The following is a 25,037-nucleotide window of genomic DNA, read 5'->3' as shown; positions in this document are numbered from 1 at the left end:
CGCGACAAAAAATCCTCGAGTAACATGTTACGAATGTTATTACCCGGACGATGGTAATATCGAACGCGATAAGTTCCTGCGGAGGGCACAGGAAACGCCGCGATGTCGGCGGACAAGCCGCGAGAGAGAGGGTGTCGGGAGAATCTCGCTGAGAGGGTTATTATTAAAATTGATGTTGCAATGGTAATAACCGGAATTGCCGGGTATTAAATTAAATTATTTTAATGCTGCGACCGGGCGTTGCGGAGGCGGCGGGGGATGCTCGATCGTTCGGAGGCGCGGCTTGTAATATCCATCGCGGATCCACGAGATTGAACGCGCCAGACGCCAGCGAAACTGCAACAATTTTCTACGTTTTGATACGAAATGACCCTGGCGACCCACGATCGCGCGAATATTTCACGGTTAGAGGTGGATCGTGGCCCAGATTTTTATTCGCGATTCCTACGACGAGACTGGGGAAACGTGAATATTAATTTTGTATTTTTTTCTAGATGTGCATTCTGAAAGTAATCAGCACGCATTGTTTACATTTTGAAACATTAAAATCCTTCAATCCGCTCAGAAGTTATGACTTTCGAAATTTCGGGGAAAAATGTTTGTAATTGACCCCCACAACTGAAAATAATTTTTCTACAATGATTCGAATCTTTTCAATTTCGCCGAAAAATTTCAGCACTTTCTGAATTTTTTTCTCGAAACTGCGTAGGATTTCGAGGGTATATCTATTCACCAAAAATGTTTGTAATTGACCCTCACAACTGAAAATAATTTTTCCAGAATGATTTGAAAATTTCAATTTCGCCGAAAAATTTCAGCACTTTCTGAATTTTTTTCTCGAAACTGCGTAGGATTTCGAGGGTTCGTCTCTTCACCAAAAATGATTGTAATTGACCCCCTCAACCAAAAATAATTTTTTTAGAACGATTTGAAACTTTCCAATTTCACCCGAAAAATTTGTCCTATTCGAATTTTTTTCTCGAAACTGAGTAGGATTTCGGGGGTATCTGTATTCACCAAAAATGATCGTAATAGACCCCCTCAACCAAAAATAATTTTTCCAAAATGATTTGAAAATTTCAATTTCGCCGAAAAATTTCAGCACTTTCTGAATTTTTTGCTCGAAATTGCGTAGGTATTCGAGGGTTCGTCTCTTCACCAAAAATGATTGTAATTGACCCCCTCAACCAAAAATAATTTTTTTAGAACGATTTGAAACTTTCCAATTTCACCCGAAAAATTTGTCCTATTCGAATTTTTTTCTTGAAACTGCGTAGGATTTCGGGGGTATGTATATTCACCAAAAATGATTGTAATTGGCATCCGTAACCAAAAATAATTTTTTCAGAACGATTTGAAATTTTTTTTTTCACCGAAAAATTTCAGTACAGTAGAGTTAGTAAAAATCGCACGATTCCGTCAGAAAAAAATAGCCGACCGAGAAATGTATTTCCCAAGAACACGCCTAAAAATCGATATTACTGGAATGAACAAGAACGAGCCGGTGTCCTTAAAAGGACGGTGTAGCCACTCCAATCTCCGGATCTCAATCCAATTGAGCTCTTATGGAATGAGCTAGATAGGCGAAAGCTATGTTGCCCGCGAGTAGAAAGATAAGACAGAAGCTGCGAAATATCTGGAACGAGATATCGTAGGAAACTTAGCGAGGCTCGAGCGAACAACGATGAAATTAAATACCGTAATTAATATTTACTTTAAAACAGCGACAGAAACACGAGACAAACGCGAGGAAACCGTTCTAACGCTCGAGAGCGATACCGCGTATTGGCGTGCAGGCCTCTACGCGTCGACCGTTCGCTGAAACTTCGAGAAAGGAAAAATGTAACGGATAAAAAGGAAGGAGGAATTGGCCGAGGCTGCCCCTCGCGACGTTCATCGGCTCGATTGTCGAGGGGTCCCGCGAGTATCGGCGCATTAAACGATACTACCACGGAAAAGCGGAGTTATTTTCTGCCTCCGAGGTTCTCCATGTCAGCCGGCGAGGATTTTTTTCTTTCTAGAAACAGCGGAGCGCCTTAGCCGGAAATGGAGCAAAAGCCGTTCATTAAGGTTGCTCCGAGAGTTTCCTGGGATTGCGATATCGACGGGACGAGCAGGAACGTTAAATTACGCGATGCTCGGGACGGTGAGCAAGAGCGGAGAACCAGATACCGAACGCGCATTTATATCGGTGCATTAAGCCTGTGCATCGCGATGCACCGGCGTGTCCTCCCTATGGTACGCCAATTGCACGACGATTACGCGAGTACCAGCAGCCGTACATAAATCGAACGAATTCTGAAAAATCGCGGCTAGCCTTAGAAGGCTGGAAAGAATGGTGACCGTTCGGGCTTGCGCTATGGTGCGCCACCGTTTATTTATCGGCGGGAGTCGCGCTCGACCGAATAAATTGTTGCCTCGCCGAACGTCCCCCTCGCTCCTTTAATGCTAAATATTAAACGTAGTTCACGACAACGTCATTAGCGGGAACACTGCTAGCATCAATTTCTCTCGCCGCCCCGTGGCCGGCCATTCTTTTATTCTTAAACGCTACGTTATCGCGACAACTAGAATTCCTAGAATATTGCGGCTAATATAAGCATACGAGTTTATTAACGCTGCTTATCCGTGGGCTCGATACTTTTCTCTATCCCTTGCACGTGCATTTAGAAACTTAGTAATTTGAAGAACTGAACTTGAAGCACTTAACGATTGTACTGTGCGTCCGCGAGAAGTTGCCTGGCGAAAGGAACGAGAGTACCGCTTGCCAACTTCTCGCGCAAACACAATAGGATTCCTAACGTTTGGAGATACTGGTTTAACTATTATCCAAATTTTGTTACCAACGTTGCCTCGCGATTAGCTATCGTTTGAAGAAAAAAAATCGCATTTTCGCGATGAACGTCGCGGTCGAAACATTGATTTCGCGGACACGCCTCCGCACCTCCGGGCTGAAAACATTCTTACGCGCCTTTCACCCGACCAGGCAAGAACACACTCGGTTATATCCATGGGCATGTAAGGTACACGAGCTTACAGCCGGCCACTCTGCATGCCTACATAAATTTACTGGCACGTCAGGACGTGTTAGCATTATTACGTATGTCGAGGGAATACCGATCGGACCGACACTTTTTCCTCGTCGTTCAGGCGTCCTTACGCGGGATGGATGGCCCGAAGGTGGCCGGCGTATCCACCGCCGGGGCGAAAGACGCCTGCGACCGTTGCCGCCCCGACGGCGACGCGGGTTTCGAACGCCCCGCTGGTGAACCTCTCGCGGACAGATGGTAGCTGGATCGCGTTACAGAAATTGCCAATTACCTATAACATGCAATTTCTCCCTGCCCCGCTCGCTTTGCTATCATATTAATCCACGACGCCTCCCTCCGCCCCCTACGCACGTCCTCGCGTTACACGCGCTGACGGGATGAACTTCGCGGCCGAGTCGTTACGCGAAATGTGTCCCGCAAAGAAGGATCCCTCGTCCTCGACCGGTAAGAAACGCGCAAACGGACGCGTATGAATATTCTGACATAGGCAGAGCACCGGCAATTTATCCCTGAATAATGGCGATGGACGACTTGGACCGCGATTACCGCTTCTTGCAAAGACGAGGCTCCCCATTAAGTGGACCATTGGGGCCGCTGCGTCCACAAGTTCAAACTAATAATTGTTTGATATACGTCGATGTAATTATTTGGTGAAAATCGACATTAAGTAAAATAATTCGGTTGTTTGACTCTTACAGTTGGTAACGAGGTCTGTTTTTCGTCACGGAGTTATGACATCTATTTCGCTATTTTCATAATTTTGGTACAAAATAAAACTAATTTGTATTCGTATACATTTTAAGCTAGTTTTTTTTTTTACCAAGCCCTTACAAAAAGGTTCGATCCGACTGGCTGGTCCCCTCAAGGGTTAAATCGTCAATTTTTTATCCGATATATTTTCTGTTTCGTTCGAGTGACCGGCTCAATCGCGAAGAGAAATCCCAGGCGCTGGATAAGTCGCGTCCTAAAGCTCGGACTTATTGTCCTACGGCTGATTACGATCGAGAAGCAGCGGAACGGAAAGGGTAGCAACACCGAGGCTCGTTTAATATTGATGAGACCGGCGGCAGAAGTCGTTAGAGTTATGCTGAATAATTAATAGCCGCGATAAGTGGTCAATAATCAGGGTACAAAGGAGGAAGTGTACGGGGCGAGTATCATAGACCGTGGAATCAATTTATGTGCGGGTAATGGTCCACGCGGGGCTTGTCCCTTAACGTTCAGCAGCCCGGAAGGTGCTACGGCTCGGAGTACCTCTATATAAGCGTTCATTTGTGTGACAACGTTGAATTAGCGCGGCGCGATAAACTGGTGTATAAACTGCGCTTAATTCAAGACTGCCGCGAAAGCAAGCAGGAGCCCAAAGGCCCGCGGGATAACTATCTCCGGGTATTTAGTGGTACTTGGGGGATAAGATCGAGTATCGAATCGCGACTATTAACGCTTCCCTCGCGTGCAACCCGGCTACCCGGAGTAAGACCGGTACCGCGAGCGGTCTCGAATAGCGGAAGAAAACTAACACAGTTTGGTATTGACTTTTGCGCGAGGATGGTGCATCGATCATCGACTCGTTCCGTAGACTCGTTTCGTACGTCGGAGGGCCGCGGGCGCAGCGGGAGCCGACCGTTTATCATTTAATGACTCCGACCGGGTACCAGAAGCAGGATGGTCGATAGCCTTGGTTAACCTATCATTCGACCGTACGTGAAATTGCCACGGCAAAAACCCGGGAAAAACTTGTAATTGCTTTTAAAGATATTAGGGCTAAAACGTACCATCGAACGAACACTCTTTCTGGATATACCCGTTATGTAAATATAGTTAATACAACAACCGAAAGGGTAGGGGGGAGGCAATTAAACGGTTCCATCTCCTGTAATTTGTTGCAGCTTTACGCGCCGGGAACCTCGATTTTCTTTCATCGAGCGTGTAAACGTTATTTCACGGAAAGACTGTTACGTTGCGAACGCGTTCTCCTTCGAACGTTCCCGTTTTAAGAGGAATGTCTTCGGATGGTCCCGAAGATAACAGATACTCTGGCTTGAAATCCTCCTTTCGGAACGATTTGTCCGACACGAGGGCCCTCGATGGGCTCGACTCGGACGGAAAGTGCTCAATTTAAATACGCCGGTGCTCCCCGGGCGCGCATATACGCGGCGTTTGTATCAACAAATCTCTCCGCTCTCGAGCGTGCTCGAAAGTCAATAATCTCGATGCAGGCCCCGGAACGCGGGGCTACGGCTCTTCGAATTATTCTTCAAATACGCGCGTCCGCCCGAGGCTCTGTGTACTCAGGAGCAATATTTGCAGCCCCGAAACTTCGGGCTCGTTGATTCGTAACGAGAGGGGGGGATCGCTTTTTGTCGAAGAAACAATTAAATTCCCGACCCCTCGGAGTCCGAATTCGAGGAACCTCGAACGGTGCATAATTGTCAGTCGGTTCCTCCCCGTATCGCGACTGCACCGTGAGTTCCGACAGGGTGGAAAGAAACTGGATAATAAAAAAAACGCGAAAGAAGAAACGGTTATCGTTGGTGATCGCGCATTTAGCAGCTCGTACTAATAACCGATGATGATACCTTTTATTCGGGGCCGTCGCTTTGGACTCTGCCCGGCATTCCGGGCGAGCCACTGTCATTAGGGCATCTCTTCGTCGAGGAACGTTACGTCTCGTTTACGTAGGTATGCGTTAATTTGCGTCGAACGACGCGTAAAAAGGCACCGGCCTCCAGTCTGCCCTCCAGTCTGACTCGTCCAGGACGTTTGCCGTGCTCGTAAAAGAGCAGAGAAGAAAAAAAAAAGGGGGGGCCCCGGAGAATCTTTTCCGGGTGATCGCCTCGCTCAACGGGACTCGGAGGAGAAAAAAAAATCGGACCTGGAAGCAGTTGCCAATCGCGTCCAGTCGGAGTACGCGACGCGTGCAATTAAACGGAAATTGCGCAACGCTCGGCTTAATTCTCGTTTGCCGGGACGAGCTTCTTCTCGGAAAGGACGGGAACAATGTTTAAAAAAGGCCCTTCGGGGTTACCGCGCGTTATAATATTTTTTGGTAGTTTGAAAAATTAAACCTCGCGCCACGGGTTACGCTGGAAGAAGTAACGAGAAACGGCCAGCCGTGGCCGACTTACGCGAGGAATTACCACTTAAAAAATTGTCGGACCCGCGATAAGCCACGGTCAGCGGAATCCGGAGACAGTCGTATATTACCGCGTTAAGCTTAATTAGGGGTGATTTACGCTAGTGGACCGGTCACACGGTCGCCCTTTAAACCGGCTAATGGGGTTCAATTTTCACGCAACCCCGCTGTGACTGAATGCTGACGCGACCGCGAATCCATCTTATTAACCGTGTCCAGTCTCGAGTGTGTTGTAATAGAGCTCCACCGATGATAAGAAAATTTATATGCTCGATATGTTTCTTAAGGGGGTATTCTTGTCTGGAATTAAAAAAAAAATCAATTTAATGTACAGTAAGGAGCATGACTGAACCAATAGCCACAAGTTTTGTATAAATCAGTATCTATTGCTAAGAATGCAAGAGAATATTACAAAATAGACTATAAATTATATATAAATAAATTATAGTTATTTTTATTACAGTTAGAACAATTTTTTCTATTATCAAGATTATTAATTTCTGGTCATACTCGTACAAAACAAGATGCCATTTTGTATCTTTGTTTCGGATTAAACGAACAGTCGGAATCATGAACATTAGCAAGACACTTTTTTTAACCAGACACAGTTCATGTAATTTAAATTATTTTTTGTTTTAACAGTTTCTTTTTCAAAAACACCTGAGAGAAGCTGAAAATACCACATTCCAGACAGGAATACCCCTTAAGTTAAATATGATTGTCCCGACGGTTGCACAATAAAATCGACTTAAATTGTTCTTTTCGGACGAAGAGATAAAATAGTCACATTTTTTTTTAGTTTTACGATGAGACTGGTGTCTGGGATATAATTTTCGGCGCGTGCTACGGGGCGCAGAGCCGTAGCGTAGAAATAAGCGACGTCCACTGGTGGCTAGAGGCATTTCCCTCTCGCGAAGGCAGCGTGTAACGTCGTTCGCGGTTTATTATTAATAGGACGATAAGATCGTGAGGCATTACGCGAAACACACAGCTCGTCAAGCCGTAACTGGTTCCGTGCCGAAGATAGAGTCCCTCATCTATCTCCGGCGACATGCGGTACGAGAACACGGGCGAGCAGAGGTGCGCAACCTTCGCCTTTCGTGTGTCCTGTGTGCCCGCGTGTGGGTAGCGCGAACCGCTTGTGGGAAGAAGCCGGAGTGGAACGCCAGGTGGGAAAATGACGAATGTCACTACATTAGGCACGGCGCCGCGTACACCACACAGAGATTATGTGATCTCGAGCGGAGGCTGGCTACTATACCGTGACGGCCCAAACGGTTTTCATCGCTCGCAGAAAACTTCTCTTTCGCGAAAAAAAGAAATTAATAAACGCTGATCGTTTTGCTTGGAAAATGTACCGACCTTGGAAACCGGAATTTTCCATTCGATGCACTTGCTTTTCAAATTTATTCCTTCCAAATTTTATTGACCGAATCGGCCTGAACGCGTTATCGATAATAAAAAAGTTGACGTGTTCGCGACGTATGAAAAACGTGAGAAAGCAAGTCGATAGAACGTTCAAACTGGAACGCTCGAAGGGAAAATGAAGGACTTCTGCCAGATAAGAGGCGTTTCCTCCGTACGGCCGGATCGAATGATTATGCTAACTGATACTGTCCTTGGATCAAACCGACTGCCCCGATAATCTTGGGAGGAGTGATTAATTTAACGACTACTCTGCCCTAGCTTAAATCGGAAATGTGTTTTGCATAAGCAAGCAGCCCGACGGTCGCTTCCTTCGTGTTTCTTTCGACGCGCGGAGCATTAAACGGTCTCCTAATTGAAACGGAGTCGCAAAAACCAGGTACCCGGGATCGTCTTCCCGTCGTCCTTCGCGGCAACGCGGGGTTTGTCGTGGCGTCATCTCCCGCGGTCCACGGGAAGAATCTACCAAAGAAACTGGGAGTCAGTTTTTAGCGTCCTTGCCAAGGCTGACGTCTTCTCGGAATCGGTGGCACCCGGGAGCTGAACTTCCACGAACGACGATATGCACTCGCGACTCTTTGTTCCCTATTTTCCCAACGACGGAATCGAAGATCGACGAAACACCGACAGAATTCAAAGGTCGACGATCCTATAAAATACGTCTGAGGAGAACGTACGTTGCGAAATAAAGTATTATTTCGTGGCAATTAACGAGGATACAGACGGTAAACGCCGCGGACATATCGAAACGCGATCTCCGGTCTTCCATTCTCGGTTTCTCTTACGTAATCCAGCGAGCAATTTACTCGCTCGAAGCGCTATCCGCGGCCAATCTCGCCAGCCTATTCTTCCCCAGCCGCGAACCGTCCTGTTTTTCGCGAGTCCGCCAGCCTCAAATTAAGATTCATTTAAGCCCTGACCGAGGTGTTAACGACCCGTGCAAACTGTCGCGGATCCAACGAAATTCCCTCTCGTTACGCGGCGGTGACCCCCTCGTGACCCGACGAGACGCTTTGATCAAATCTTTGCATCCGCAGACACGGCCAGTTGGGCAAACTTTATTCGCGAACTATTATTATTTTATTATTTTAAATCTGTCGGACCATTTTGAACAAAATGTATCTAATATTAAATATTTTTTTCGTCGTGTCTGTGTTCTTTTACTTGTAATTATCGAGTACGTATCTCACAATCAGTTAAACGAGACGAATAATGTTCGAAACAGCGCCGGAAAATTAATAAATTAACAACGTTCTCCGTGGACCGTATTTACCGCACGCGAGCGTCAGAACCAAACGCGCACAATGGCTACCGGGACCGAGAGACTAGCCGGATTAATTTAATCTGCGATGATCCAGCAGGTTTCGCATCCGTCCTAATGACGCGATAATATTCGGATGTAGCCGTGTCTGGGCGGATGCAAAGTTCAAAGGTCACTGTACCGCAATCATGCGAACGGGTCGCGCGTATAAATGGACAGCGAACGCTCCCGGACGAAGATCAAGAGGAGAGAAACCGGAAAATACTGTCGAGTTTTATATCATCGACGTGAGTTTTTCAAACTAACGCAGCATGCCCATAAACCGGATACGTCAAATTCATTTTAACTTGGCCAATTTTCACTTGGCTACCATGGCTCACGAATGTATTTTTTCAAAATTATAGAAAAGTGTTGAACGAATTCATTTTGATCTTTCGAACTCCTTCGATCGTTCTTCATTATTAAAAAACATTACTATAGAACGAAGAAGACCTAAAGTAAAGGTCTAAATAAATTTGTAAAATTATTTTCTCCTTCCTCGAAGAATACCAACTACAAATTTAGGAATCTAGTCTCACTGTTTTTTCACCATAGCAAAGTAATAAAATAAAAAAAAAAATTAACAGTATTCTCTTTTACCTGTCTATTCCATTCCCTCCCTTCGCGTTTTTATTCCCCATATGCAAAGCTCGAGCAACGAGTACACAAAAAAAAAAAAAAAAAACGATAAAGTAATAGTAATATTTCTTTCGACGCGGACTTTTACGTCAATTTTTTTTGTCCATCCCTTCCATCACCGGGCAATAACTCTGGCGGACTCTCGACGCTGGCAACGTCGGGATTGAAAGCGCGTTCGTTTTCGTTTGTTTAGCGGAGTGTCGCGGAAACGAAATTACAGCCGCTGTCAGTAAGCCGTGGACTTACCAGGATCCCGTGCGAGAGCGCGAAAAAGAGTCGAGGAGTCAGAGAAAAGGATGAAAAACCGTGGCGCGGACGCGCCGGACAGGGACGGGGCGAGATACCAGAGGCAATAATTCTCGTGTTTTAGAGAGGCAATTTCGAGTCGAGTACGCGCGCACGAACAGTGGGATTTTCGAGGGCTGTACTTTTCGATAATTTACGCCAACGAGGCCCGGCCGCGCGGAGTTTCTGGGAACCGATTCCCGGTTCCGTGGCTCGCCTCCGCGAATCCTGATCGGTAATATAACTTCGGTTTCGCGTACGCGAGCAGCATGTACGGGACACGTTTTTGTCAGAAATTTTACGCAGGTCCTCGCGTAATCTCCGCGACGCAGGGCCGTTTATCCGTGCCTCCGACCCGGCCAGGATGCGTTTTGCATCGCGACCGGCTCATACGGCGCAGGACGAAGCCATCCTCCGCGTTATCGTACGAAATTTTGCGTTATGGCACCGCCGAGCACGACGTTTCCGACGTTTTCGAGACGATACGTGATATGGATATATTCCCGGAAATTTTTAAACGAAGAAAATTATTATTTCGTTAATAATTTTTCGATGCAGGGAATGGTTTGAAACGACTTTTGTCGCAACGTGCGAAACGACTTAAAATTTTACAGAATGGCGGTTCGATGAATAGCAGTCGACGGACAATCGCGTCTTGTTAAGAACAATCGCTAAGTAATCGGCGCAGTTTGAAATAAACGTAAGTTTCAAAAACTTGATTGATAACCGATGATAACCTCTATAGCGTACCAGTACGCTTATGTCTAGTTGTCCCGAGGTTAATTGAAACCTTGTGTATAACGAGATAGAGGCGGTTGGATTCTTTGCGTTGATGTATTTAGCGACAGATGATGAAATTATTAGCAACATTAGAGCCCCGTAAGGATCACGATAGAAAATCACGGTAGAGAAGATCGAGCATGATTGACTATCGAATGTGCTATTAGCCATGTGGCGTGATGTGCTCGATCGAGCACCGGACGAAAACAATTCCGCAAAAGTTTCTCGCCAAGATCTTATTCTTTGAAGTGAAATAAAACGTTTATTCGAGAGCGTGCGATGTTCGAACACCGAAGGGAAGGACGAGAAAGCCTCGAAAGTGGATCGTTGCGTGGACCTTCGTTTCTTAGGGTGGTACTCGGGAGAAATCGCGCAAGGGCGTCCGTGGGTCCATTAATAACCGCGACAGCAGCCCTCGTGACTTACTCGCGTACTGAAATTCACAAATTACGCGGTTCGAATCACTTACTCGCCGCGAAGGGTGCATATTAAGCGACGACGATATCTTCCACGGCGGAAAGTGCAGCCGCGGAGTAAATGGGCGCGTGTGAGGTACGAATGCACCGCGGGGCAACGAAGAAATCGTACAACCGCCGAGGCTAATGTCCCTAATGTCTATAATCTCGGATCATCTGCATCCAACCTGTACCCTGCACGCTCTTTTCCACGTACTCAGACTTTGACGTCGGGCCGAGCCGTTGTTCGACGCAACGTTCAACGCTAAGTACAGGTACCCGCTCCCTTTTGCTCCGCGAGTAAGTGCACCATATCGAGTCCCGGGGTTGAACGCGCGCGGCTGAACCTTTGGCAGTTTCGTGGCTAACCGCACGCACCGCTGTTATTAAATTGCCCCATTGTTTTTACCTTTATTCTTTCACGGTCGCTCCCGTTTTTATCCGGAGATAAAACCCATGCTCCCCCTCGAGCCTCTTACGGACCCTGCCCCCCCTTCCACGTTCCCTCCGTTCTTGTACACAAACGCAAAATATTATTATCACGATCTTTCAAACGATTCTGTTGTCCTTTCGGAAGTTTCTTTCTAGAAACTTGATAATAACCGAAAACGAACAATATAGCGCCAGCATTTCGATTTAACATTTCCATGGGTATAAAAAGAAAGTGACGAAAGAGAGGTTGGACGAGTCAAGATGAGAAATAAAATGGTGAGAATGGTCCAGAAAACGTATAAAATATGAACGGAATATATTTTGCACGAGTGTGTATATTCTGCATACGTGGGTCACATGGACGCAGAACAGTCCGCAGTCTGGTCATCGTAAGGTTGAAATTGTCATGGAATTCGTGTGTAGGACATAAAAGGAAATACGACTTGAAAACCTGATGCTCAATTTAAAGAACTCCATCGAAGATATATGGCCCCTGAGGGCGTGCGATCAAGTTAGCCGTTTCGTTCAATTATCTTCTAAACACTCCTCGGCTTCCTCCTCGAAGCCACTGGAACGTACAGACCCAACGAAATGTTATCTCCGGCTGTTAACGTACGGTACCCCCCGAAGGCAATAATTGAATAACTGAATTCACCTTCCTACGTTTGTCCGTTCCCCCACGTATCTCCGGCGCATCTTTCTTTATTTCTATCAGTCAATCGTAAGGGAACCACGATCCTTCGGGTACGCGGGAATGAAGTTACAGCGCGGAAAGACCGCGGAACAGGGATAAGACCATGATGAAGATAACGAGAGGGGTCCGAGGGAATTACCTACAAAATGATGAGGGAATTAGCCGGTTGTGTCTATCGTATTATCGCAAATAATACTTGTCCGAGATCCGGTACAGTTAGGTGTAATTAGGTGAGCCACGACGTACGATCTATACCTCCATCATAACCCTTACGACGCGGCTACGTTCGTTCAAAGGAACAAAAATGCCCAACGAACGTTTCTTCGCGAAGCCAGCGAAACGATAATTGAAAAATAAAGCAAAATTCGGGGCCCCGATTAAATTTCACTCGCGAGTTTTTGGTCCCGGTGGGGAGTTTTCTTTTTTCCTTTCGACTCATCGGTTACGTTCTTTTGGAGATCCGATTACCCGGTGGTATTGGGGGAGGGGTGGGTTGCAAGGTGCGCGACCAGAAGGCAAAGAAAAGAGGCGCAACGAATGGGACGACACGGCATCGAGAGAAACGAGAAGAGGCATGCGTGCTATTTATAGGGTGCTCGGTTGAATAACTTGTACAATGCAATGATACATGCTCGAATAGCTTTGATCTAGCACTGTTATCAGAACGATCGCGCGCGGAAAACTGGATTCGAGGCGAGCCGTGAAAGTAACAACACGAATGGGACATTAGCAACGCGCTATTTATACGAACAAGTGGCGCGGTATATTGCGAGGGTTTTATAGCGCCGCGGCAATCACATTTCCATTTCGAATTAGCCGCCTGTGCGCGTCGATTTCTGTACGCACCACGTCCACCACGGTCGTCCACATAACGAATACGCTAGTTTAATGTTCGTTTCGCGAATAACCGGGACCATTCAAGCTCCGTCTCTGCGGACAGTTAACTGTTAACAATTGTCTATTCTATATCACCATCTCACACCCTTCTCGGACTGGTTTCTCGTTCGGCGAATATTTCTTGTATGCCTATGATCGCTACTCGAACCATCGGTAATAAGATTTATTAATAATGTAGGAAAAGGTGCGAGGAATATCTGAATTTGCACTCGATACCAAATCTAATTAATTTGAGTAAATAATTTGAAATTCTAATTAACTAAAAAATCTACCCGACACGCGTAAGTACGGCTTTCGTGTAATGTTGGTAGCGAGACGTAAAAAGACGTTTTTAGCATACCGTCGGTTGATTGCGATACATGTATAAACACTGGTTGGTATATAGCTACGAAACAGCACGTAACAATCACGAGTCATACTATGTATCCAAGTAGACTCAATGTATAATCAGTACACTCGACTACATAGTGTTAATAAATCACCAGAAAGTACATCCGCGAATTACGAATGGAAGCAAACTGCTCGCGTCGAACCGTCGTATTAGACAAAGTAGAGGCCCCGGTAGCCGTGTACCAAATGGAATCAAAAGACGAACGAAACATCGAAAAGTACAGAGCCGTAGATAGCTATCCTGTAATCTACGGTTGGTTTCATAGATCCTAGGTTGATTGGTAACAACCGAACACCGACGGCTCGAGGAGCCGTGTATTCGTTGGCGAAGTGCTGGAGAAGGTCGTTTACCCTTTCCGCTGTGAGGAATCTCTTCATCGTGAAGTAGCCGGCAGGACGTGGATTATCTTACTCCGTGTGCAATATCTTCGGCTACTACCCGCCAGCCGGACCTCGAGTGCTTTCAATTCGATCGTCGACAAAGTGGATCTGATGGATGTCTCGAGGATGACTCGACATTTCGAGAGAAGAAAAGAGACATTTCATTTTTACCGTGGCACGTTAACGTGAAATGAATTACACGCGAAGGAGAGCGTCGGGGGATCGTCGTGAAGAGGCCCCCAGAAGGTAGAAAGATTAAAGTTACCGCCGTGAATAACGTGCTTTTCCACTTACGTTCTTCTTATTTCCTACCGACGTACCGCGCATTGCGCTTCGTTACTTCGTTATTATATTTTACGTCTATTTATCCAGTTTAGGCTTGATTTTAGAGCTTTGAAACCGCCATTCTTATTCTGCTCATCATCCTGCGTAAGTAACGCTCGCCTACGAACATTTATCTACGAACTCGCTTTCTGCGTTCCACGCTTAACGGAACATCGCATCGATACTTGTAACGTATGAATATTTTATCTATACAACGACTCTCGGTACCAGTGATGGATAACTTTTTTCAGTAGTGGGTTCAAAAAGAAAAGAAAACTTTCGTGGATCGATATAACTTATTATAAAAAATAACGAAAACTCAAAAAAGGTTCCTTATATTCTCGTTCTAACTGTAACGTACCGATTCTAAACGTGCACACACTTAGTACTTTAACTTCATACAGAAGATTTATAAACTACGTGGATATTTTTTAATTTTCATCCGATAGAAAATAAAACGTCCTTGCAAACATCCCGTATACAAATTTAAATTCATTTTCAATTGAATAAACAATTTATAATCGATGTATAATCAATAGGAACTGCTAAAACTTCTTTGGGTATATAGCGTCAAAGTAAATGTAAAAAAAAACATAGAAGACAGCATAAATAATAATAGTTGTTACAGTCATCGGATAGAGGATGAAATGCCCTTTAAAATGAGCGTTCGTACGAGTGGATAGCGTTAATAGTTCCGGAGATATGGCGATTTTAGTTTCAAGTCGATGCGGTGGCTGGTTACGGAGATATAAGGGCTCGAAGTTTGTTTACGTTTCGTTGGTGCGCGCGCGAGTTCATTGATCTCGAGCGCGTCGCTAGTAAACAATGCGTAGTAAATTCTTGGAAATACTACGCCCGAAACTGGGTCACGACAGTCACGTTCGTGGGGTAGGTCAGCACGACTCACGTGCGAGAAAGAGGTCCGGCGCGACGCGTCAGACGGAGACAGAGATAGTCAAATTAAGAAAAATACACTTTTACATAAATTACGATATCTCGAAAACGGCAAGTCCGATCGACAAAAACCAAAAACCATTTCAAAGAGGAAGCTTTGCCGCCGCTAAAAATGGTGCAATAATGGAGAAAATACTAATAATTTCGAAACTGCAAGTAATTAAAGTTTTAGTAATTTTAATACGCGTTAGCGGCCCGGTTTAACACGGCGAGAGCCATGCGCAGGAGTTTTTAAAAAATTACTCCTTCACATAAATTACGATATCTCGAAAACGGAAAGTCGGATCGACGAAAACCGAAAACCACATTAAAGGGGAAGCTTCACCGCTGCCAACAGTGGTTCAATTATGGATAAAACACTAGTAGCTTCGGATCTGCACGCGTCTGAAGTTTAACTATTTTTAATAAGCGTTGTTAGACTATTCTAAGACAGTGGAAGCTTAAGATTCTCTCCTTTCATCTTTGATGTACGTATACTTCCTACTTACATCGGAAGCTAACCAGAATTTGATAACAAATTTTGTCCAGATTTTTACAAATAATATAAATCATTCAAACCGGTCAGATGACCGGTTGTGGTAGGCAAGACAGACTTATAGAATAGAATAATAATAGAATTTTGCATAAATGCCCTATCAGTGTTAAATAAATCGAATACACGATTTTTTTTTTTTAATAAATCTACCAGAAATTATTTCGACAGATATTCCGTGTAACTCGATTCTCGTTCGTCTTCCAAACAGACCGTGTTTTCGTGGCGTAAAACAAAAAAATAATATACGAATGATTATCTATCCCGAAGAAGCCAAGCACCGGCGTTATTACCTGCGTCAGCGTGCCAATGGAAGATGGCTCGATTGAAAATCGATAGAGCAAACCGCACGATGAAGGCTGACGTTCACCGACATCAACCGCAGACGGTGTCGACATGAATGCATAAACTCAATGGGTCATTACCGGCACTGTTTACGATTTCAATTACTGGCCGGTTGATAGCCGGTCATCACTGTGTCATGGATAAGGTTATTCGCATGTGGCAAGTGTTGCGTTGCGCTCGCGTTGCGTTGTCGCGTGGTACCAACGACTCTCGATCGTTCCTATCGGTCGAACAATCAGGAAGTATTCCGAATGCTCGATCATCCGGCGCTGGATAATTAAAGCGTACCCGCGTGCAGCCACCGAAGGCGGGGTAAACTGGTTCGTTAGCGGGAGTGAGATCGCTAACTTGATTAGAACTAACCGTACTGCACCGACGCGCTGTGTGCACGTCGAGAAAAATATTAATGATGCGGCATAAATTACTTGCAATTTATCGATTCGCGCGGCGAAGGGATTCGACCCTTTGTGGGCACAGCTATAGCTTCTATTCAATTATCTGGAGCACAGCTGTTTGTCTACAGACCTACAAATCTGTTGTTGCAGCTGGACGAACGGATATACGAACCTACTTAAAATATTAAGATGTTTACGTTACGATGGCTATTGGATAATAAAGACTGTCCTGATTTCTTGACCAAGGTGTTGATTTACTAGAATATTCTCAAATATATTTAAGAAACGAAATTTCGATGATAAAATGATGATGTTTTACGTTCAAAAATTAAAAATTTCTTTACCCGCCGACCTGATACAATAACTTCGAGGTCCCAGGAACTTTTTAACGATAATTTTGATCCCCGTGATTATTTTTGAACAAGAACGCGCGTTATAGAGACATCGCTGGAAACGGAGGTGAACGAACGATAAATTTTCATTAGAGAAAAGGATTTCGTTCCGACGCCACGAAGTCGAGCAGTTAAATGGCCGACGGAAAAAAAGTCTCGGAGCAGATGCAAAAGATCCGTGCAGACAGTTTTACATCGGAAAATAGACCAGCGAGAGTCCACCCGGCTCGCCGGTGACTCAGACTGGGGGTTTCATCCTGAGAGAAGCGGAGTCCTTGACCAGGGTTTCGCTCTCGTGCAGGAATTAGTGATAATTATATGGGACTAGCACCTGCACGCAGCTGCAAAAACACGGGATTCTCTACCGGCCTGTTGCTTTTTCACGGCAAGAGAGCATCGGCGAGTCCGCCGGTATGAGTATGACTCAGAAAGCATTAGGCAAAGTTATCCGGATACGCATGCGATAATCCAGTGAAAATCACGATGAAATTGCAGAAAGTTGAAAGAAACGATCGTCAATGGGAAATCTTATGCCAGCAAATCGGCCTCGTTAACGCTAATCTCACTCTTGGTTTCTCTATCGTAGATCTCCATTATGTAACCTACATTTCGAAACACGTTTGCAAAAAGCAGAGAATTGTTAAAAATCTCTGTAGATCTACCTACGCGAATGGCCAACTCGCGAGAAGCGAATTTAACCGGTGTCAGGATTTAAAGCAAATTATTTTAAATTTCTTTCACGGACAATTTACAACAGCGTGGATCCCCTCTTTTTCTAATAATTCAGCGCGTCGAAGGCGGTCTTCTCCGCGGTTCGTTCCCATTATACTTTATACCGGTCGTTATTTACGACTGGAAGCACGTCAAATTTCCAATCGCTTAAGAATTCGAGGAAGCGTCGTGGGCGTGAAAACGGCACGCCGTTTCGGCTGTATATATTATTTACGCGCGCCGAAAAACTCGCCGTTCGTAAATTTATACGGCAACGCCACGTTTACGACTCAATACCCAGAACAAATTCTGGACGACGTAAAACCGACTCGAGGGTGGCGAACCGGCTGTTGGTCAGTCCAATATCTCTGCGTTTCATCATTCTTTTACGCGCCACCCACCCGCCTCTACCAAATTCCATTTCACGCCCGAACGTTCCACCTTTAACGACGCGTTAAAATCTGTTAAATATTTGTCGATTCGTAGATCAACTCGACGCTACTTATTTGCTGTGATAAAATATTATTATAAAGGTGATATTAAAAATATGCTTCTCTCACACTGATATCGAATTTCAATGATACCCCTGTTGTTTGTAATCTAAAGCAAATGTACTATGCTGTCATGGTACATTGTAATAATATTATTCCGATCGTATGAATAATAAATAAAATCTCAGGAAACTGTTCGATCGACCGTCTACACGGGAATCGAGAAATTTTGATAAAATACGATCCGCGGGAACGGCGCGGTCCGGATTCAATGAAGAGGCTCCCGACATTCGTAAGAGATAAACGACGGAGAGCAGTTTGTATTGACGGGTGTTCGGCGTCTGAAAACGCGAAGATCCCCCGGGGACGATACGTTGGATTGAATTCGAATGGCTTTTGGCAGCAGGCGTAGTCGTTATTCTGATTTATTGCAGCCGTTCGCGTTGCCAGCGCCGACAGAACGACGTGAAACAATAAAGCCGGACGGAGCGAAGTTCGCGTAGTAACATTAAATAACGAGACGGCCGTGGCCGTGAAAGAGATCCGATCTAAAGTGCCGGTTACAACGTTGTCGTAACAACTTTCTTCTTCTCCTTCTACCGCGGCGGCCTATCGCGTCCACACGAAACGCACGCGAGAGAAACCTTTTATCGATCTATCGTCGCGCGCGCGCGCGCGATCCACGATTTTCCTACCCCCCGATTGCTTTTCTATTCCACCCGTTCCCTAAGAAAATCATTTTCTTCCGTTACGACGCGGAATACGGGTCCATTTAGACCCGTGGAAACATTTTATCTGCGAGTTGGAAAAGACTAAATAAACGACCTCTGCTAAATTTTAGTCTTCGACGAATATAAATAAGCAGAATCTTTCCATCCGGACGATTCGATGGAGTTTTTGTGAAAATCGTTGGCTGATTCCTCGTTTCAGGGAACGTTGCAGATAGAATCGAGCGGGTAAATGATACATGACTCACCTTTCAGCTGCGTCGACTCGATGGCGAACATATTCAGGGCCAAAAGCTGAAGCAATCGCGTCCCGGGAAGAGGCAGCGGCGAATGTTGCAGGAGGGCTCTGAATTCCTTCAACATCTGTACACCGGCTTCTTGGAACGTCTCCATTCTGAAAACAAACGTCGAACTTGAAACAAGTGTTCCGGCTTAAAACGCTAAAAAGAGACGTCTGTCTCTACGACGTTCGAAAAGATCATGTCACCGATGAACGTTAATTTATCGAAGAGATCTTAACCCGTAAAAATGACGTAATTCGGATGAAACTTTCAAGACCGGAATCAAAGAAATTATTAAGGTATTTTTGTATTTATTAAGAATTTATATTGACCCGAATCACTTGAAATTTCAATTATAAATTATTATTTCTCCTGGCTGACTCAAAGGGGAAATTTAATTAACTGTAATGATACGATATTAAGATGACGTTAAAAAGGAGAACACTGCTCGAATAGCACGTCGAATACCTTATATCAAACTGTATGGTATCCACTTGTTTGCAAGCAATGTCTCGAGCAATAAAAGCGTTAAGAAGACGTAGAAAAGGATTTCTCCTCGAGCTCTAAGTCAGGAGGAGTCCCATAATCGTACCGGTGCGCCGACGTTGAACCCTGTCAGGCGCAATGTTAAAGGATAATAGAATAAAAGGGGCCAGGACGAACGACTCGACGCGTGGTTCGTTCGATCTCTAAAATAGCATCGCAAACTCTGTCGCAACTGACAGACAATCGACTGCAACGGGAAGAGAGTATGAATAAGTGAAAAGCCAGCCGTGGCACGTATCAGTCACTCGGCGGGATCGTGCATATTTCAGGTATTTTGGTCTGGATAAGAGCAACGACCTCCATCTCGCCAAGTTTAAAATAATCGAAAACGATTTTTACGCAAAACGGAGGAACCTTCTCCCCCTCCCGTAACATCGAACTCGTCGAAATATCCTCGATAATACAGAAATTGCAAACGTTTGATAAAGTGGAATACTGTATCTCGAACATCTTTAAATTCTAAATTTAGATTTAAAAATTGAAAATTTCTTTCTTCTCGACCCGATACGATAACTCAAAAGTTCAAGGAACGAGAGATAACGTTTTAGCAGGTCGAAATTTTATCGCGAACGCGCGGAAACCTGTCCCCCCCCGGGCATAATCTTCGCGAAAGAGGGAAACGTTTGTCGGCGCGTTTGAACTTCGTCCAGCGTGCGTTGTAAAAATTTCCGGACGCTCGTCTTCCCGTGATTCAACGTTGTTCGAGCTGCATTCTGCCAGGTCCGAATCGAGTTCTGATACATCAGAGGTGATAATTTGTCGGGAACAAACTCGCGCGGCTATTCTCGCCGGGGGAAAACGGTTGGATCCATTTAAAAGTCACCGTGGTTCCTTATTTCGACTCACACCCACGTCTTGCGGAGCTTGCGTTGCTAATCACGGCCCACGTAACGCGTGAAATACACCGAGTGCCCTTAACGAGCGGAAACTAACTCCTTAACGAGAAAAATCTAACTCGATATATCGGGTTGTTCGTAAAGTAGTTTCAAGAGATGTTGATTGTATTTTTAACCAGCCAACTTCAGAAGAACGATCGAAGTATAAAAGCTACGAACTCAGAAATCGAGTACGGAGCTTTTTACAGTAGTCCCTCGTTTCATGACGAAAAAATTCAGTCACCAGGCGGGGGAATATTGTGTTGGGAGAGACTGCTGGTAACCGTGCAGTCCTGAAGGGAGGTGCGTATCTGTGGCAAACCGTGTTCCAGTAATTAGCCATAACTCGTCCTATCGTTGTCCCCGAGTTATCGGAGACCGCCCAATAACGCCATCATTTTCTTAGGATCGACGCGGCCAATACATTCCAACGGCGCGTCCGCGACACCCGTGCCGTGGCGTACAAGAAAATCAGCCCGGTTTAATTAGAGTATCCAATTATTTATTTGCGAATTCCACGATAAGACGCGTGGCGAGCGAAAACATCCGACGATCCGACGAAGAATGCGCCCAAGCACGGGGGGATTTAATTAACCGCGGCGATGTTTTTCCGGCACCGGGAAAATTTATTTCGCCCCTAACGGTTCCTCGCGGCTGCGCTTCTGCAACGAGAACTTAGTAATTACGATTATTTTAATTGGACGATAGACTTAATATTGCGATGCAACCAGTCGCCAGGAGACGCGTAGCAATCAGACTGATAAGGTCTTCGCCTAATTGGATGAATTGTGTTTGCGTAACCGATGAAACGATCCCGGATAATTCGCTCGTTCCGATCGATGGGGAAAATTCTTCGATAGCGTTTGCGTTTTACGGCATCGGTAATAACGCGACATGCAATAATGGATAGCGTACCCGCGTTTCCTCGTGACTTTCCTTCGAATCGCTCGGGCAAGTGTTTTTTTATTCGTCGTGCAATTCGAATTCTAATTTATCTTCGACCACGAGGATGCTCGCGGATAAGAATTCCGAATAAAAGGCCAACTAAGCGTTCAGAGGCGAAATAGGAATTGCTGAATATCCGAGGCAGTTCGAATGTAATTACTGCTCGATTCGAAACATTTCGCAGAAATTAATTTCACCGGCCAAGTACGATCATTACGCCGAAAAAAGAAGAATCCGCCGGGACAGTGACGGATCGTTTTCGTGAAACCGAGAGGAGTAAAAACGCTTCATAGTTTGCAAGAATATCCCGATAAATTGGCAATTAATTAAACCGTTGCTAATGCAGCTTTGCATCATCATAAATTTGCAACTACCTGCGATAATGCAAGACCCGCGAGATAGGAACAGTCGAAGTAGACCGAACGCAAGGGACGACGGAGCGCTGTACGAGGATACTGTTAAACTACCGTTTCGAACATTTATCATTCGCCTGATCATAGGTTCGAGCCGTTCAGTGAATAAACGCCCCGTAGAAGTGCTCGGTCGACTAATTCGCTCAATTACTGTTTCCGCGGTTTCGCCGCGCCGCAGTACGAGAAACGAGCCAAATAAAACGCGACGGGAGAGGCGGAAGGTCGGTTGCGTTCGTTTCCAATGTCGTAAAAAAATAACGAATCGTCGAATTAACATACCAAGGAGGGGGGGGGGAGGCTGAACGAAGCGAAAGAACCGAGATTCGCGGATGATTCTGACGCGTCGACGAGGATAGAAGCGCGAAAGGAGAAGAAATTAACGACGATGCCACGGCGCGAGACCGGTCATCTCCCGGAGCCGGCGTTAATCTCGCTTCGTTGAACTCGAATGATAAAGGAGCGAACGTCGGTGCTCCCGCGAGACCTACTAAACAGCCATCCACGGTAAACACAGACGGAGAAACAGCGCGGAGAGATCTCACGTACCGGAGGCGCTATCTTTCCCACAACCTCGTTTCTCCTCTTCGTGGCGCCGCGATCTATCTAACGTCTCAGTCTGCCTCCCTCGAGTTCGCGAGCCAGAGAACTCTCCCGTCTTTCAACCCAAATCCAATTCACCTCGAACGACCGTCGATAAATAAATCCAACGGCGCACCCAGGGTTGGAAATTCTATCGATCTTCTCTCCGCGAATATCCGCTTTTTACTTTTAAAGCGGCGCCATTTTTACCCGTAATAAAATTTTACTCGGGTTTCAAGAAGGAATTTTGAATAATACACTGCCACAATTCATTTAGAACGAGCCACCTGCACCCAGAAAACATTTGTTTATTCGGTTGGCTCTTGGACGCTTCGACCCTCCAATAGCGACGCCATTTTGGTCCACAATAAAATTTCTATTTTTAAGTTTTTTCTTCTCGGGTTTCGAGAAGAAATACAACCTCGCAAATCCTTCAGAATCTACCAATTGCTCTCAAAAAATAAACATTTATTCATTCGGTTGGCTCTTGCTTCGACCCTCGAAAAATGGCGCCATTTTTATAAAATTTCGCCCACGATAAAATTTCCATTTTACTCGGGTTTCAAGAAGGAATTTTGAGAATACAACACAGACCCTTCAGGATCCACCACTTATCTTGCACCCAGAATATTTCTTCTGTTTAGAAACATCCAAAATGGATGCCACTGTTATATCTTTAAGCGATAACGAACCTTCGAGTTCCCGTTAAAAATCGAATGGAAACACGAAACCACGTTCACACGTTGCTTACAAATCGAGGGACCCGTTGCGTAAACTGTTGAAGTCCTCGACTTAATTCGAAGCAGGCTCGTAAAGCTCGTTTCTTTATTAAAGGCCAGCACCTACGCCTGCAATATTCCAATTTCACGATGACCGGGAGACAAGACCGCCGCGCGGCCTCTCGCCTCGTCAGGCTTGTTTATTTCAACATCGGGTCGCTTGATCCTTTAACGGATCCAAGGATCTCCGGTGGATCCAGTTACGTGCTTACAGGTCTTTACGGTAATAACTTTATTCGACCGCTTTTCCGAAACGGCGGATTCACGAGGCGTGAACAACCCCGAGGATTTACACGACGATTGGGGCCGTGAGGATTGCGTGACACGTTATCTAATAGGGCAACGCTTTCGAAAGTAACGCCTCGCTATCCGGTAGAGGCTTTATTTCCAGCGAAGACCAGCGGGCAAATTATGGTTTTGTTTCCAATAAATATGCAAAAGCGTCCAAGACGCGGTTCTTTCGCGATTCTAAAAATAAACGAAACGAACAAAGCAGTCGGAAACAGATGGAATATTCAACGGGCAATGCATACATTTTCATAATCAGCGTAAAAAGAGCTGGCCAACGGTGTATTAATACATATTCATCATATTGATACACTGTTTTAGAAACAACCCAGGAAGCAAAGCGACTAAAACGCGGCAATATTCTCGGACGACACCCTAATAGTTACCTCGCGCAGGCGGAAGGCTCGCGTTCTTCCTGACTTCTTAAGATAGATCCGCAATTAGGGCGGCGATATCTCGTCGACTTCGACCGCCTTTCTTGTTAACTTGGAACACTTTTCGCCCGCAGACCTCGCAATTACTCTTCGATCTTCGATTTAACCGACGAGCGGGGGGAGACTTGGTAACTCGTACGCGACCGTGCAGCTACGCAACTTGTAATTATATCGTGGTACATAACGTTAGCCGCTTGTTCTCGCTACTTAGGGACGCTACTAGCGCGTTCGCGTGCTACCTTCTGCTCTGACTTTCCAACGACTGCGTCGTAAACAAGCTGTAATTATTAACACCGCGGGGTATTCTTCGTCGCGCGCCGAGCGGCCGTTTTCTGCAAACGCTTTATTATTCTGTTTCCGGCTTCGACCTTTTATGCTAAATCCTGCGACGATAGGACCGCGAGTGTCGATGAGCGAAACTGGAATTGTCCCTGTTAAATTTTTCCCCCCGATATCGGAACCTCTGGTTAACCCTTATTTTGTTTCAATTTTGGACTCACGCTGTTCGAGTTTAAGTCGTAGAGCAAGAGTTTAAGAATTTGAATCGCAAGGCAAATAAACTGCAAGGAAAATTCTAAACAAATAGTAACTTACGCCGCGGAGGAGACACCGGTCGCCGGACAAGAAACAGAAGTCACGGTTAACACTGTATTAAAGAACGTACATAAACTCGTTCGTACGGGGCGATAAAACTGTTCGAAGGGCAGTTAAACCTGAATCGTAATTCCCGATACGCGAACAGCGGTTTGCCCCGAAGAAGTTGGAGCTCGGCGGTCCGTCTGTGGTGACGCCCGATTAAATTTACGGCTCTTTGATAGACGCTAAAAACATGATTACCATACGTCGCGGAGAAGTTACGCGGGCTTAATAAGGCCGCGTTTGCGAGCGCGGTGCTATCGTTGAACCGTGCCAGCTGCGATAAATGCGTACTCCTTTCACGTTCAAGGCGCCGTCCGATCGTCAACAACTGTCAACGACCGCTTCGAGGCGCCTTCGCCGAGAATGGAAAGACCATTCTCACGACAGTGAAACTGTCGCTCACGGCCGACCAGGCACCGGGCATCCTGCCTTTACGAACTCGCCTCGTGATTCTATTAGTTCGCTCGAGAGATACGACGCGCCGCGAGATCTGTTCCAACTGTTGCAGCGGACATTTTCAGG

At 45.6% G+C, this 25,037-nt stretch overlaps 1 protein-coding gene across 3 annotated transcripts in view; it reads right to left on the bottom strand.

The window, feature by feature from the left end:
- The window catches only part of LOC122398166 (telomerase-binding protein EST1A-like), a 138,827-nt gene that overhangs the window by 94,147 nt on the left and 19,643 nt on the right, over nt 1-25,037 (bottom strand). For all 3 annotated transcript variants that reach the window (XM_043397829.1, XM_043397831.1, XM_043397830.1), the window contains one exon: nt 18,985-19,130. In XM_043397829.1, coding sequence (XP_043253764.1) covers nt 18,985-19,130 — 146 coding nt within the window. The remainder of the gene's footprint in view (nt 1-18,984; nt 19,131-25,037) is intronic.

This window comes from Colletes gigas, unplaced genomic scaffold (genome assembly GCF_013123115.1).
Source record: "Colletes gigas isolate AHSC1104 unplaced genomic scaffold, ASM1312311v1 Colletes_gigas_Sc00011, whole genome shotgun sequence".
Taxonomy (NCBI): domain Eukaryota; kingdom Metazoa; phylum Arthropoda; class Insecta; order Hymenoptera; family Colletidae; genus Colletes; species Colletes gigas.
Note: the sequence above shows the minus strand (reverse complement) of the source record. Positions and strands in the feature narration are given on the sequence as shown.